Source organism: Serinus canaria, chromosome 12, assembly GCF_022539315.1.
Source record: "Serinus canaria isolate serCan28SL12 chromosome 12, serCan2020, whole genome shotgun sequence".
Lineage (NCBI taxonomy): Eukaryota > Metazoa > Chordata > Aves > Passeriformes > Fringillidae > Serinus > Serinus canaria.
In genome coordinates this window covers 11,688,001-11,701,525 of record NC_066326.1, presented here as the reverse complement: position 1 = coordinate 11,701,525, position 13,525 = coordinate 11,688,001, and the positions used below count along the sequence as shown (strand labels likewise).

Genomic DNA, 13,525 nt, shown 5'->3' with positions numbered 1-13,525 from the left:
CCATCCTTGCAGATGGCCAACGTGGTGCTGCCTGATGGCCATGGGGGAGTGGAAGAGGCCCGTGGAGCTGCCAAGGCACGGCAGTGCCTCCTGCCCAACCGCTGGCACTCTCCTGCCTCGCCCTTTGTGCCGGCGGCAGGGAAGCTGTGCCCGCGGGCTCTCCTCGGGCACGGGGGCACAGCCTGGCCCTGGGGACGCTGACAGTGACACGGGCACCGTTCTGGCACCGGGTGCAGCGGCAGTGTCGCAGCAGCGGGTCGGTGGGCTCAGCAGGTGCGTGCTGTGCGCACGGTGTCCCGGTGTCTGCGGGCGCTGCAGCTTTGGCAGGGACGCTCCGAACCTGCCGGTGCAGCCCCTCGCAAAGATCTGGCGGCAGCGCTGAGCCCGTGGGATTGCTCGCGGGCGGCCCACGCCGCTCCAGGGCCGGCAGCGGCCGCCCCGCGGTGCCCGGCGAGGGAGCCGCGCGTTCCTTCCGGAGCGGCCGCGTCCCGGAGCGCCCGGCACGGCCCGCCCCGGCCGCCCGCGCTCAAGATGGCGGCGCAGGGCGGGCGGGGGCGCGGCGGGGCGGGGCGGCGGGAGCCATGTTGGGGCTGCGGGAGGAGCCGCCACCACCCCCGGCAGCAGCGGCGGCGGCGGCGGGGCAGGGGGCGGCCATCGCCGGCGCGAGCGGGGGCGGCGCCGAGCCCATCGCCGTGCGCCCGGGCCGGGCGGCGGCCGCCGAGGCACCATGGCAGCGGCGGAGGAGCCGGTGGCCGCCCCGAGCCGCTCCTGCTGCCGCCGCCGCCGGGAGCCGCCGCCGCCGCTACTGCTGGTGCTGCTACCGCTCCTGCTGCTCCCTTTGTTCCCCTCCGGGCTGGGGGCCACCGCACCGCCGCCGCCGGCAGGCTGGGGGCCGGCAGCCCGCTGGGGCTGCCCCGCCGCCGTGCCGTGCCGGGCGGCGGCCGTGCCCCCGGGGCTGCCCCCGGCGCCACGCCGCCGGTCCCCGCCGCGCTGCGCGCCCCGCGCCGCCCAGCCGCGCCCGCTGCCCTGGGTCCCGGCGCCGGCCCCGGGGCGGCGGGGCCGGCGCGCAGCACCGAACCGCCACCCGCTGTTCCCCCAGTACAACTACCAGGCGGAGGTGGCGGAGAACCAGCCGGCGGGAACGGCGGTGGTGGTGGTGACGGCCCAGGACCCCGACGGGGGCGAGGCGGGGCGGCTGGTGTACACCATGGACGCGCTGATGAACAGCCGCTCGCGGGATCTGTTCAGCATCGACCCGCGGGCCGGGCTCATCTCCACCACCCAGGCCCTGGACCGCGAGAGCATGGACCTGCACTACTTCCGAGTGACGGCTACTGACCACGGGACACCGCGGCTCTCCGCCACCACCATGGTGGCCATCACTGTGGCTGACCGCAACGACCACGACCCCGTCTTCGAGCAGGGCGAGTACCGGGAGACCATCCGGGAGAACGTTGAGGAGGGATACCCCATTCTGCAGCTGCGGGCCACCGACGTCGACTCCCTGCCCAATGCCAACATCCGTTACCGCTTTGTTAATGAACGGGCTGCCCACGACATCTTTGAGATTGATCCCCGTTCCGGCCTCATCACCACCAGCGGGCCGGTGGACAGGGAGAAGATGGAGAAGTACTCACTGGTGGTGGAAGCCAACGACCAGGGCAGGGAGCCGGGGCCCCGCTCCGCCACTGTCAAGGTCTACATCACAGTTCTTGATGAGAATGACAACATCCCTCAATTCAGTGAGAAGCGCTACATTGTCCAAGTGAGGGAGGACATACGGCCCCACACCGAGATCCTGCGTGTCACCGCCACAGACCTGGACAAGGACAACAACGCCCTGGTGCACTACAACATCATCAGTGGGAACAGTCGGGGCCAGTTCTCCATTGACAGTGTCACTGGGGAAATACAGGTGGTGGCCCCCCTGGATTTTGAGGTGGAGCGGGAGTACGCCCTGAGGATCCGGGCTCAGGATGCGGGGCGTCCTCCTCTTTCTAACAACACTGGCATGGCAAGCATCCAGGTGGTGGACATCAATGACCATGCCCCCATTTTTGTCAGCACCCCTTTTCAAATCTCCGTCCTGGAGAATGCTCCCCTTGGCCACTCTGTCATCCACATCCAGGCCGTGGATGCAGACTATGGTGAGAATTCGCGCCTGGAGTACAAACTGACAGGGGTGTCGGCTGACACACCCTTTGTGGTGAACAGTGCCACGGGGTGGATCACAGTCAGTGGGCCCTTGGACCGGGAATCGGTCGAGCACTATTTTTTTGGGGTAGAGGCTCACGACCATGGCTCTCCGTCTTTATCCGCCTCAGCCAGCGTCACCATCACTGTCATGGATGTCAACGACAACCGCCCCGAGTTCACCCAGAAGGAATACTTCATCCGCCTGAACGAGGATGCGGCTGTGGGCACCAGTGTCCTCAGCGTCACAGCAGTGGACCGGGACGTGAACAGTGCCATCACATACCAGATCACAGGGGGCAACACACGGAACCGCTTCTCCATCAGCACGCAGGGTGGGCTGGGGCTCATCACCCTGTCTCTGCCACTGGACTACAAGCAGGAGAGGCGCTATGTGCTCACGGTGACAGCCTCTGATCGCACCCTGCGTGACAACTGCCACGTTCACATCAACATCACCGATGCCAACACGCACCGGCCTGTGTTCCAGAGTGCCCACTACTCCGTGAGCATCAACGAGGACCGGCCTGTGGGCAGCACTGTGGTGGTGATCAGTGCCACGGACGATGATGTGGGGGAGAACGCCCGCATCACGTACTACCTGGAAGACAATGTCCCTCAGTTTCGTATTGATCCAGACTCTGGGGCCATCACTCTCCAGGCAGAACTGGACTATGAGGACCAGGTCACGTATACGTTGGCTATCACTGCCAAGGACAATGGGATCCCCCAGAAGGCAGACACCACGTATGTTGAAATCATGGTGAATGATGTTAATGACAATGCCCCCCAGTTTGTCAGCCCTCATTACCAGGGCGTGATCTCTGAGGATGCACCTCCCTTCACCAGCGTGCTCCAGATCTCTGCCACCGACCGGGATGCCCACACTAATGGGCGGGTGCAGTACACCTTCCAGAACGGGGAGGACGGGGATGGAGACTTCACCATAGAGCCCACCTCGGGGATCATTCGCACCGTGCGCAGGCTGGACCGCGAGAGCGTTCCTGTCTACGAACTGACTGCCTACGCTGTGGACAGGGGCATCCCCCCTCAGCGAACTCCTGTTCACATCCAGGTCACCATTCAGGATGTGAATGACAATGCTCCTGTCTTTCCTGCTGAGGAGTTTGAGGTCCTGGTTAAGGAGAACAGCATCGTAGGCTCTGTGGTGGCCCAAATCACAGCTGTTGACCCAGATGAGGGACCCAATGCCCAGATCATGTACCAAATTGTGGAGGGCAACATCCCTGAGATATTCCAGATGGACATCTTTTCTGGGGAGCTCACAGCCTTGATAGACTTGGATTATGAGACAAAATCTGAATATGTGATTGTAGTGCAGGCCACCTCTGCCCCTCTGGTCAGCAGAGCTACGGTCCACATCAAACTCCTGGACCAGAATGACAACAGCCCTGTTCTGAAGAACTTCCAAATCCTGTTCAATAACTACGTGTCCAATAAATCCAACACCTTCCCCTCAGGGGTCATAGGGAAGGTCCCAGCATATGACCCAGATGCATCTGACCACCTCTTCTACTCCTTTGAGCGGGGAAATGAACTGCACTTGTTGATTGTAAATCAGTCGAGCGGGGAGCTGAGGCTGAGCCGTAAGCTGGACAACAACCGTCCGCTTGTGGCCTCCATGCTGGTGACTGTCACAGGTAGGGAGTGAAAATGGTTAAATCTTTGGTACAGTATCTTCGGGGGGGCTCTGCGAGGTCCCTCTGGGGCAGCCCATTGTGCACTGGGAGTGGGAATTGGTAACAAAGTTTGTATTGGGGGTCCATTCCAGACAGAGAGTACTACTGGAGTGGTGTGAGGGGTGGCATGGGAGGCAGGCTGCTGAGCAGTGCTCTGTAAAGGGGCCAAGGCTGGAAATGGTCTGCAAGAACAAAGCATCGTTACTGAACTGTGAGATCACTTCTGGCTGCTAGTGAGGCACCTTCGGAGGTGTTGTAGCCAGCCAGACTGTGTTGTGTGCCATGGGGTGCTGGCCCAGGAAAGAGGCAGTTCCCAGGATGGCCAGGCTGCTGGCCCAGGGGCTGGTACACTGCCCTGCTCCCAGGCCCAGGTGGTCCTTCTCTCTGCTGGGACTGAGTGCTTCCCTGGCTCTGCACAGGAGGGAGGGATTGAGCTCAGTGCAGAAGGAGCCCTCTTAAACACCCATCTGCTGGCAGCAAACAGTTCAGTCCGCACTCTGGCTGTGGCACCTGCCAACACTTGCTGTGCAGGGTGGCTTCTAAAGTCTAGTACCACCTTTCTGCAGCCAGCTCAGTGTTCAGGGGACAGCTGTGACAAACCTGAGTGCAGTGCCTGGAACTCTTGCATAGTTTCTTGTTGGAGTATCCAAATACAGGTGCTAGCTGTAGCTAGGGGTGGCTTTGTGGGGTGTTGGGTGCCCTCTAGCCCAGCTGAGGACAGGACAAAGATGGACCATGGGGCTTGCCTGTGAGCAAGCAGGGTTTGGACCTGGAGCTCCCAGAGCCTGAGCTTTGCCTTCACCACTAGCCTTTCTTAAAGCATGATCTGAAATGGAGGCATCTGTCCATTGCTGAACCGTGGAGTGGCTGCAGGAGGAGGGCAAGAGCCCTCTCTGGAGGGGCCAAGCACTGAATTGCCAGGAGTGCCTGGGGAGCCGTACTCTAAATTGTGATGCTCCCCTGACCATCGGCTACCAGCTGCCTTCCCTTTTAGCTCTCTCAGTCTGGCTTATTCTGTGAGAGGAGGATTTATTTCAAAAGATGGAGCGAGGGCTTAACAGGCGACCTGTTCAAGGCAATCCTGCGTGAGCAGCACCAGCCTGGCAGTGGGCTGGGGCTCTGTAGGGGTAATTGTAGCCGCAGGGCTGGCCGGGAGCTGCTGCAGGCGAACTCAAGCCCCTTGCTGGAGGTGGGGGTGGTTTTGACCTTTCCAGCTTCTGCCCCAGTATGTTTATGCAAGCCCTGCCTCCTCACACACTTAACCCTGCACAAAGGCAGGAGACAATCACATCCCGAAGTCCTGTAGGAGCCGCCTCGTGGCAAGGGGGGCCTTGCAATTAGAATGTCGTCATCTTCCAGCGGGAAGGGAGAATGGGAGAGGTGTGCTCGAGGAGGGGAGAAGATGGAAGGGGAAGAGCTGTTCTTGCGAGGGAAGTGAGGTGCTGGGAAATGAGCCTTTTGTTGGCTTTTATATTGGCTGTGGAGGTGGAAGTCTAGTTTGGCTTTTCAGTCTTTGTTGTTGGAAGCCCCCCCGCCCAGCTGGCAGCTCCGCCGCCCCGTGCTGTTGCTGTGTGCAGAGCAGGGTGGGTGTGCAGAGCTGGCAGCCAGGACATTCAGCCCCGGCTGCATTGTCTGCCCCAGACACTGTGTCTGACACAGCACCTTCTTGCTGCTGGGAGACAGCAGTAGCAGCTATGTGGGTGCCCCAAGGCTCAGCATCCTAGGAGGAAGTGGCTTCCCTGCCTTTATGGTGAATTTGAGGGAGGCTGAATCCCCCTAAAACACAGGGCAAGGGGCCATTTTGACTGCCTGCGAGCTGTGTGTATTCTTAGCTCAGCCCCTTGTAGGAGGCAAAAGACTTGGGCCATCACAAACCAGTGCCTTTCCAGCAGGGCTGATAGCCTCAAAACTGACCTCAGCTTCTCACAGGCGTGTGTACACTTCTGCCTGCTAAAATCTGCTCTTGGCTGCTGAGGATGCAGACAGTGGGATGGGGGGGCTGTCCATGGCCAGCAGCACTCTGAAATCAGGGCAGTGTGAGAGGCTGACATGTTGACTTCAAACCATTTCAGACTGGTTTCTCTGGGCTTGGTGGTAAGTGTGGAGGCTCAGGTGCAGGAGAATGGCATTCATCTTCTGTGCTGGGTGATAGGAGCCTGATTTACTTTCAAGATCTCTTAACTGGTAAAATATTATCAAAATGTTGAGAGGTCTGGCAAAGCCCTTCAGTAGCAGTGAGGAATGTTCACTGTACCGATACCTTTCTGTTTTCCTGGCTCTTCTGTCTGGAAGTGTTTCACTGTTCCTCACCTGCAAACATGAAAGTCGCCCTGTCTGTCCCCAGAGCACACTTGGGTGCACCTCTGGGGTAGCCATTGCAGTCAGGATAGTGGTTTTTGCTCTCTTGGACACTGTTGCTGCCACTCAGCAGAAGAGGATATGGAGCTCTTCTTTAGCTTAGTTTCTTTTGAAGCTGGTAATTGTCAGTCTTGGACTTGCAAACACAATGGCTCAATGCTGTCCAGCGCAAGGGTTAGAGCCCCTTGTCCCTTTTCCTTGCTCCATTCCCTGTAGCTGTGTTTCTAGGACTCCTCACTCTGCTGCATGAATATTCACCAGGCACCAGCTCTCCAGCCACAGGATTTAATCAGAAAGGCTGAGCATTCGTGATTAAAATGCCTCCCATGGGGGGTCAGTGCCTCCAGCCAGCTTTGGGCTTTCTTCTGGTAGCTTTATTTCTTTTTTTCTTTCCCCATTTGCAGTGGGTCATTCTCTTAACCATCTGCTTCCCTCTGCTTGGAGGGGGGAGGCAGCCTTGGGTGTGATGCTGAGGTGGGACAGTGTTAGAGGGAGCTTACTGAGGAGGGCTGTGGGGCCAGGCCTGGCTCCACATTGCTGTGGGGAACTGGGAAATGGATGCTTGGCTGTCCTGCCTTGGGATGGGTGATGCCAAAGGCATCAGGTACCCTCCAACTCACTTTCTTCTCTCACAGGAGCAAGAGTCCTTGCTCCTGTGAGGCATTACTGGCCTCCAGCCTGCCTCAGGATGCCCTCAGCATTGTGGGAGCCAAGGCTTAATAACAGCCATAAATCAGGCAAATATCTGCTGGGCTCTGAGCAGCCCCTGGGGAGAGCAAGAGCTGTCCCCAGGCCTTGTGGCTGCTTCTGGGTGAGCTGGGAGCTGGAGAGGAGAGGAGAGGGGAGGGAGCTTATGCTTGCCTTGACCAGAGAGCCAACAGAGAGGAGGGGACAAAGGGAGAGGGTGGGGGGAGGGAGCTGGGATGTGACCCAGCTGTGTGGACAAGGGATCTGGTGTCAAAGTGATGCCATCCTGGGGTACTGCCTCACCAGGTGGTTCCTCAGGGGGAGCGGCCAGGCTGGTGGTGGCTTGGGGAGCATCTTATGCCAAGTGTGACTCATGGCTTTCCTCACACTCCTGCCTCCCAGGGTCTGGGTGGTCTCAGTACCCCATGAGCCTCTTGCAGAGAGAATGTGCCTTGGGGAATGGAGGTGTTGATGCCAGTTCCTTGCCCTGAGCCCAGACAGATCTGGATACCCTGGCATGTCCAACCAGATGCTGAATGGAGCTATTTTGTTGCTGCTGCTCGTGCTGCCCTCTGTGCCAGAGTGGGCAGGGTGTCACATCTGCAAGGTGCTTTCTCACCTTGCTTCCATATGGGGTGGGAGCAGTTTGACTTCAGAGAGAAGCAACCCCCCTTTCCTGTAGGAGATTAGCTCCTGGGTGACTACACTGGCATGCTGCTCCCCCAGCCTGGAGCCAGCCTTATCTCCAGAGCACCAGTCCCTGTGTGCAGGCTGCTGCTCGCACAGGAATTTGCGGGGTCACTAGAAAGCTTTCACCTTCTGAAGAGTAGAGAGAGGTGAAAGAAAGAGAGATGTTTCAATTTGTAAATCCTCCTGCACTGCAAACTTCAAACTGAGGGAAATCAAAAGGCTTTGCAGCACAGCAGCCATGGGAAGAGAGGAACAGTAAAGGCAGCTTTGTATGTGAGGCTGGGAGCTGGGGCATGGATGAGGGACGAGCAGCTGGCATGTGCACACCTGATCCTCATCAGGGATGGGGCTGACAGGGGTGCCAGGAATCCTGCTGTTCCTCCTTGCACCGGGTTGGAGGAGGTGAAGCACATAGGGAGGTTACAGCAAGGCTTGGCATCCAGGATTAGTCATGGGGGTCACTGCACTGTTGAGATGTGCTGATGTAACTGTTGTGTTGGTATGATGATGGAGAGCCAGTCTTCCAAGGAAATGTGGTGGTTTGAGGCTCTCAGGTGGATGTAGGGTGGGAGATGGGAAAAACAGGTGGCAGCTGTATGCTGCTAATGTCCATTAGGGCCCAAGCGTTTGGGTGCTGGCAATGGGCTGGAAGATGGATTGCTTCAAGAGCAGTGAGGTTCTTGATGAGCCCCATCGAACGTTTCTGGGGCCACCAAGGTTGGCAGAGTCTTGCCTTGCCATGCTGAGGTCTGGGTCTGCCTGCTGGAACCTGTGCTGGAGCCCAGAAGGAGGGGACCAGGTGATAGGAGGCATTCTCCTGGGCGTCAGCAGACAGGCTTCTCCCAGCTGCTTACCCCAGCCAAAGCTGCTGTCAGAGGTGTCTGGGGTATCCTGGGGTATCAGGATCCACTGGGTCTCTGGGAGCTTGGTAGGTGGGGTGGGGCTAGGGGCCCATGATCACACGTTTGCCAGGATGGAAGCTGCACCACTGCCCGTTTGGGCTGTGCTGTGGTGCCCCTGCAGCCTGAGCTGCTGGCCGGGAGTGCACCCGGTGTGCCGTGGGTGAGCTGCTGCTGCTGGCCAAGGTGCTGAGAGGGAGCAGGCAGCCGTGCTCCGAGTGTCCCTGCACACTCCAAGTGTCCCTGCACGCTCCCCCGCTCCTGCCAGGGAGATTGCTCATGTGGTGCACGATCCCAAAGGGAAGGAGTTTGTTTCCAAGGAAAATAGAGATTAAAGAGAATTAAACAAACCAGAGATGGGCTGAGAGAGGAAGAGATGCAGAGCAGATGGTGAGAAGGGGGAAGTAGGGAGACCAGCACAAAAGCTTGGGAGAGCCTGGAGGAGAGAGGAAGGAAATGGCAGGGGAAGAGCACAGGAAAAAACAACATAGACAGGGCACAGCAGGGAAGCAAAACACCCCAGGCCCTGGCATCAGCTCCTGTGTTTGCCAGTCCTCCTGCTGGGACTTCCTTCTGTTCCTGAGCACCTTTGTTCCTGAGAGCTCAGTTTGCTGCCGAGATCCAGGACAAGGAGAAAACCTGACAGTTCTTTCAGTAGAGAGCCGCATGGGGGGAAGAAGGTGCAGCCACACCGGCCACTCCTCCTCCATCTCAGGTGGCCCCCTACTAGCCCCTGGGGCTGTGGCTCCAAGCTTCCTTCCAAGGAGTCGAACACTGGGGTGCAGGGCTCTGCCCTGGGCTGGGAGGGAGGAGACCTCCAAGCATCAGGCAGAGACCTGCAGCGTGCCCCTGTTCCCTCCTGCAGATGGGATCCACAGCGTGACAGCTCAGTGCGTCCTGCATGTGATAATCATCACGGAGGACATGCTGGCCAACAGCATCACCGTGCGCCTGGAGAACATGTGGCAGGAGCGGTTCCTCTCCCCGCTGCTCTCCACCTTTCTGGAAGGAGTGGCCACTGTGCTTGCGACGCCCAAGGAGGACATCTTCATCTTCAACATCCAGAACGACACGGACGTGGGTGGCGTGGTACTCAACGTCAGCTTCTCAGCACTGGCCCCGTGGGGCGGGCGCTACTTCAGCTCGGAGGAGCTGCAGGAGCAGCTGTACATGAAGCGCATGGTGCTGACAGGCACCTCCATGCTGGAGGTGCTGCCCTTCGACGACAACGTGTGCCTGCGGGAGCCCTGCCAGAACTACATGAAGTGCATCTCGGTGCTCAAGTTTGACAGCTCGGCCCCCTTCATCGCCTCCCGCTCCACCCTCTTCCGGCCCATCCACCCCATTGCCGGCCTGCGCTGCCGCTGCCCCCAGGGCTTCACCGGGGACTACTGTGAGACAGAGATCAACCTGTGCTACTCCAACCCCTGCCTGAATGGGGGCGTCTGCACCCGCAGGGAGGGGGGGTACACCTGCATCTGCCGCCAGCACTTCAGCGGTGAGTGTGGGGCCGGGGCCCTGGGGGAGGGCTGAGAGCGTCCCTTGGCACTGCTGTCACTGCTCTTCCTACCAGGGCAGTGGGTGTCACAGCCTCTGTGCCTGCAGAGGTCCATCTCTGCTCCCAGCTCTGTGTTTCCATGGTGCTGCATGTGCAGGGCTGAGGTTGCCGTAGAAATCTTCTTGTAGGGAGTTGGCATGGAGGACCTGCCGTCACTTTCCAACCATCTTGGGTATCCTGGCCATCACTTTCCACCCCTTGTCACAGAACAGGAGGAATAAGCTAGACTAGGCTAGGCTGGGGTACAGGAGGCTTCTTGGCTGTGCCATGTGCTAGGAGGGTGATGGGCTCTGGGACCATTGGAGTCCATCTGTGGTTTCAGCCTGTGCCAGTCTTCAGCTGGTCTGGCAGAAGTGTGGAGCCACACTGGCCCCATGTGCAGTGGTTAAGCTGCAACCCACCCAGAACAGAAGGGGAGGCTGGGCCTAGGTGCTCCACCAGGCAGGATCTGATCCGGGCAGATCTGGTCCCAGCTGGGGGAGCTGGCAGGGGAATTCACAGTCCAGCCACAGTCTGGTTGCCACAAGTTCCCAACAGGCTGTGGAGAACTGGCAACTGGAGGGCAGGTGGCCTCTGGCTACTGAGGAGGGATCCCCTGCCTTGCTCTCACTGTCAGGAGGGAGCATGGCAGCAGATGGCTGCCTGGAGCTCTTCTGTAGGTGACTCCTGGTGAGATAAGCAGAGTCAGTGGTAATTAACCTCCGGCATTTGAAGCGTGAACAGCCATTAGCAGAAGGGTTAATGAGCTCATTTGCCTGTCACTTCATGCTGTCTCCTCATCCTCCTTATGTATCACAGAGCAAGTAATGGGAGCAGGGCCTGGGGCCTAGGACTTCAGCTGAATGGTTCCCTGGGTTCAGTGGGAGTAGCACAGGAAGAGAGGCTGACAGATGCCCTGAACTGCACTGTTGAGCTGGCGTGGGGCATCCCTGTTACCCATGCCAGAAAAGTGCCACGGTATTTGTTGTTCTCCATGTGGTTCCCACTTGCACGCAGTGTTTGGAAGCTCCCGGTGCCATGGTTGATACTTCTATAGCTACTGACAGGAGCTCAGTGGCACTGGGCTGTCCCTACACCCCAGAGACAGGACTGAGATGCCTGTCCCAGGTTTGTGTGGTGGCAGAGCCCAAAGAGGCACTGTCAGCATTACCAGGACTTCCCGGGCTTACTTCTCCATTCTTAGGACTGTGCAGCCCAGCTGTGGGCAGTGTCCTCCTGTTGCATTCCCATGCTGTACTGAATCCAAAGTTGTCCCTTCAGCCGACATCACGTCCAGCCCAGTGGCTCATGCTGGGCTGGCAGTGCTTGCTAGCTCACTGACTCCTGTGGGGAGCACCTGGGTAACACTTGGGGTATCCTATCCTTCACTGGCCCCCAGCTGCTCCACAGACCCCTTCCCCTCAGCTGCCCTGTCCTGAATCCAGGCTGAAGTCTGCATTCCCAAGACAAGGAGCACGTGGGTGGCTGCTGTGTATGGTCCGAGCCTGTGGCCTTGCTCCTGCAGGCGAGAACTGCGAAGTGGACAGCCGTGCAGGGCGGTGCGTGCCCGGCGTGTGCCGCAACGGCGGCACCTGCACCGACAGTGCCGACGGCGGCTTCCGCTGCCAGTGCCCGGTGGGCGGCTTCGAGGCGCCCTTCTGCGAGGTGTCCACGCGCTCCTTCCCACCACGATCCTTCATCATGTTCCGGGGCCTGCGCCAGCGCTTCCACCTCACCCTTGCCCTCTCGTGAGTTCTCTCTCTCCTCCCCTGCACACCAGCATCCTTGGTTCACCTGGCCCTGCTCTGGTGGCTCTTGTGCGCAGCACGCTGGGCCAGTCCAGGGGCTGCCTGATGCTCTCCACAGCCCTGTGTCACTGGCTTGCTCCCCCATGGGGCTGCCCTGGCACCTTTGGCCGAAGGGCTCTGAATCTGCACTGGCATCAGCTCCTGCCTTCCTGCAGTGTTGCTGCCCTTTGCTGCTGCCAGCTCTCTGCCTCCATGCCAGGCCCCCATGCTCAGGTCTTAGTGTCCCTGTGCTGGGATGCTGGTGCATGCCACGGGAGAGAGGGGGTCTCCACGTGCTCCTTGCACACACCCTGCCCTCCTTCTTCCTACCCTGCCCCAGGTTCAGCACTGTGGAGCCCAGCGGCCTCCTGCTCTACAATGGGCGTTTGAATGAGAGGCACGACTTCCTGGCAGTGGAGATCATCCAGGGGCAGGTCCAGCTGAAATACTCCACAGGTACACTTGGCCCTGCCTGTTGTGGGATTTGTGTCATGGGAGCTGTGAGAAGGCCTGTGCTGAGTGGGAAGAGAAGAGTGTTGTCCTGGATGGAACCTGTGCTAAGGGAAGCACGGTTAGGGGTATTGGTGAGCATCAGTGGATAGCACAGGAGATGAGGTGTGTGTATCAGGACTTTGCCTGGGCTTAGGAGTGCAATTTGTGAGCACAAACCAGGACAAACTTTTTTGGTGTCTCTGCTGCTGTTCTGTCCTGTTGTGTCACGGTGAGCTTCACAAGTCCATCAGCAGCACAGGGGGTTTGGTGTCTTAGGAAGGGTGGGAACATCTGAAGGTTGTCTGGCTTCCCTGAGCCTGCCATCATCCCTGTCTCCTCAGGAGAGTCCAGCACGGTAGTGAGCCCCTACCTGCCGGGGGGTGTGAGTGATGGGCAGTGGCACACGCTGCAGCTCCGCTACTACAACAAGGTACGTGAGCCCCATCTGTCCCCAACACTCATGGCTCTCTTTCCCCACGAGTGAGCAGCTTGACTCTCCTGTTCTCTGCCTCTGTCCCAAGGCAGGGGCTCTGGAGAGAAGGTAGAGGAGGTTGTCAGCCCTTAGGGATGGATGCAATGACGTAGGCAGCTGGGTGCAGGGACAGATTGACACTCAGGACCTCACTTGGAGGCTGCAGGGATGTGCTGCATGCAGTGTCCTTGCCTATGTCCCTCTCTGGTGCAGCTTGCTGGGCTCAGCTGGAGGTTTCCCTCCTGCATTGCTCACACCTCCAGTAGCTCAGCTGAGCCTGGGCTGCTCAGGCCTTTCCTTGCTGTTGTGTGAACCCTTGGGTGCTTGGGTCTGGGGCCTGTGTGCTGCTGACATCCTTCATTTGCTTTCAGCCCAAGGTCAGCACCCTGGGGGTGGTGCAGGGCCCCTCCAAGGACAAGGTGGCCATCTTAACAATAGATGAATGTGATGCTTCAGTGGCCCTGCAGTTTGGCAGCGAGATTGGAAACTACTCCTGTGCTGCAGAAGGTGTGCAGACCAGCTCGAAAAAGTGAGTTCCTTGGAACTGCTGTGGTGGGGAGAGGTGGTCTCCTGTGGAGCCAGGCCTTCATATCCAGGACCTTGGCTGTGTGTGCCTGTCCCTCAGGAGGTCTGCTTCCTAGCCTTGTGCACTGGAGAGCTGGCTGGGCGAGTGTGAGGTCACTGTACCTCTTAAAGCCCTGAGTGTCTGA

General features: G+C 59.0%; 1 protein-coding gene across 2 annotated transcripts in view; it reads left to right on the top strand.

Annotated features, from left to right (window-relative positions):
• The first annotated feature begins 727 nt into the window (after nucleotides 1-727).
• Nucleotides 728-13,525, top strand: part of CELSR3 (cadherin EGF LAG seven-pass G-type receptor 3) — a 31,413-nt gene continuing 18,615 nt past the window's right edge. The window contains exons 1-6 of one of the 2 annotated variants that reach the window (XM_050979274.1): nucleotides 728-3,854; nucleotides 9,393-10,025; nucleotides 11,590-11,812; nucleotides 12,192-12,307; nucleotides 12,685-12,773; nucleotides 13,187-13,344. In XM_050979274.1, the coding sequence (XP_050835231.1) occupies nucleotides 728-3,854; nucleotides 9,393-10,025; nucleotides 11,590-11,812; nucleotides 12,192-12,307; nucleotides 12,685-12,773; nucleotides 13,187-13,344 (4,346 nt within the window). The remainder of the gene's footprint in view (nucleotides 3,855-9,392; nucleotides 10,026-11,589; nucleotides 11,813-12,191; nucleotides 12,308-12,684; nucleotides 12,774-13,186; nucleotides 13,345-13,525) is intronic. The other variant, XM_018915086.3, reaches the window with a different exon arrangement.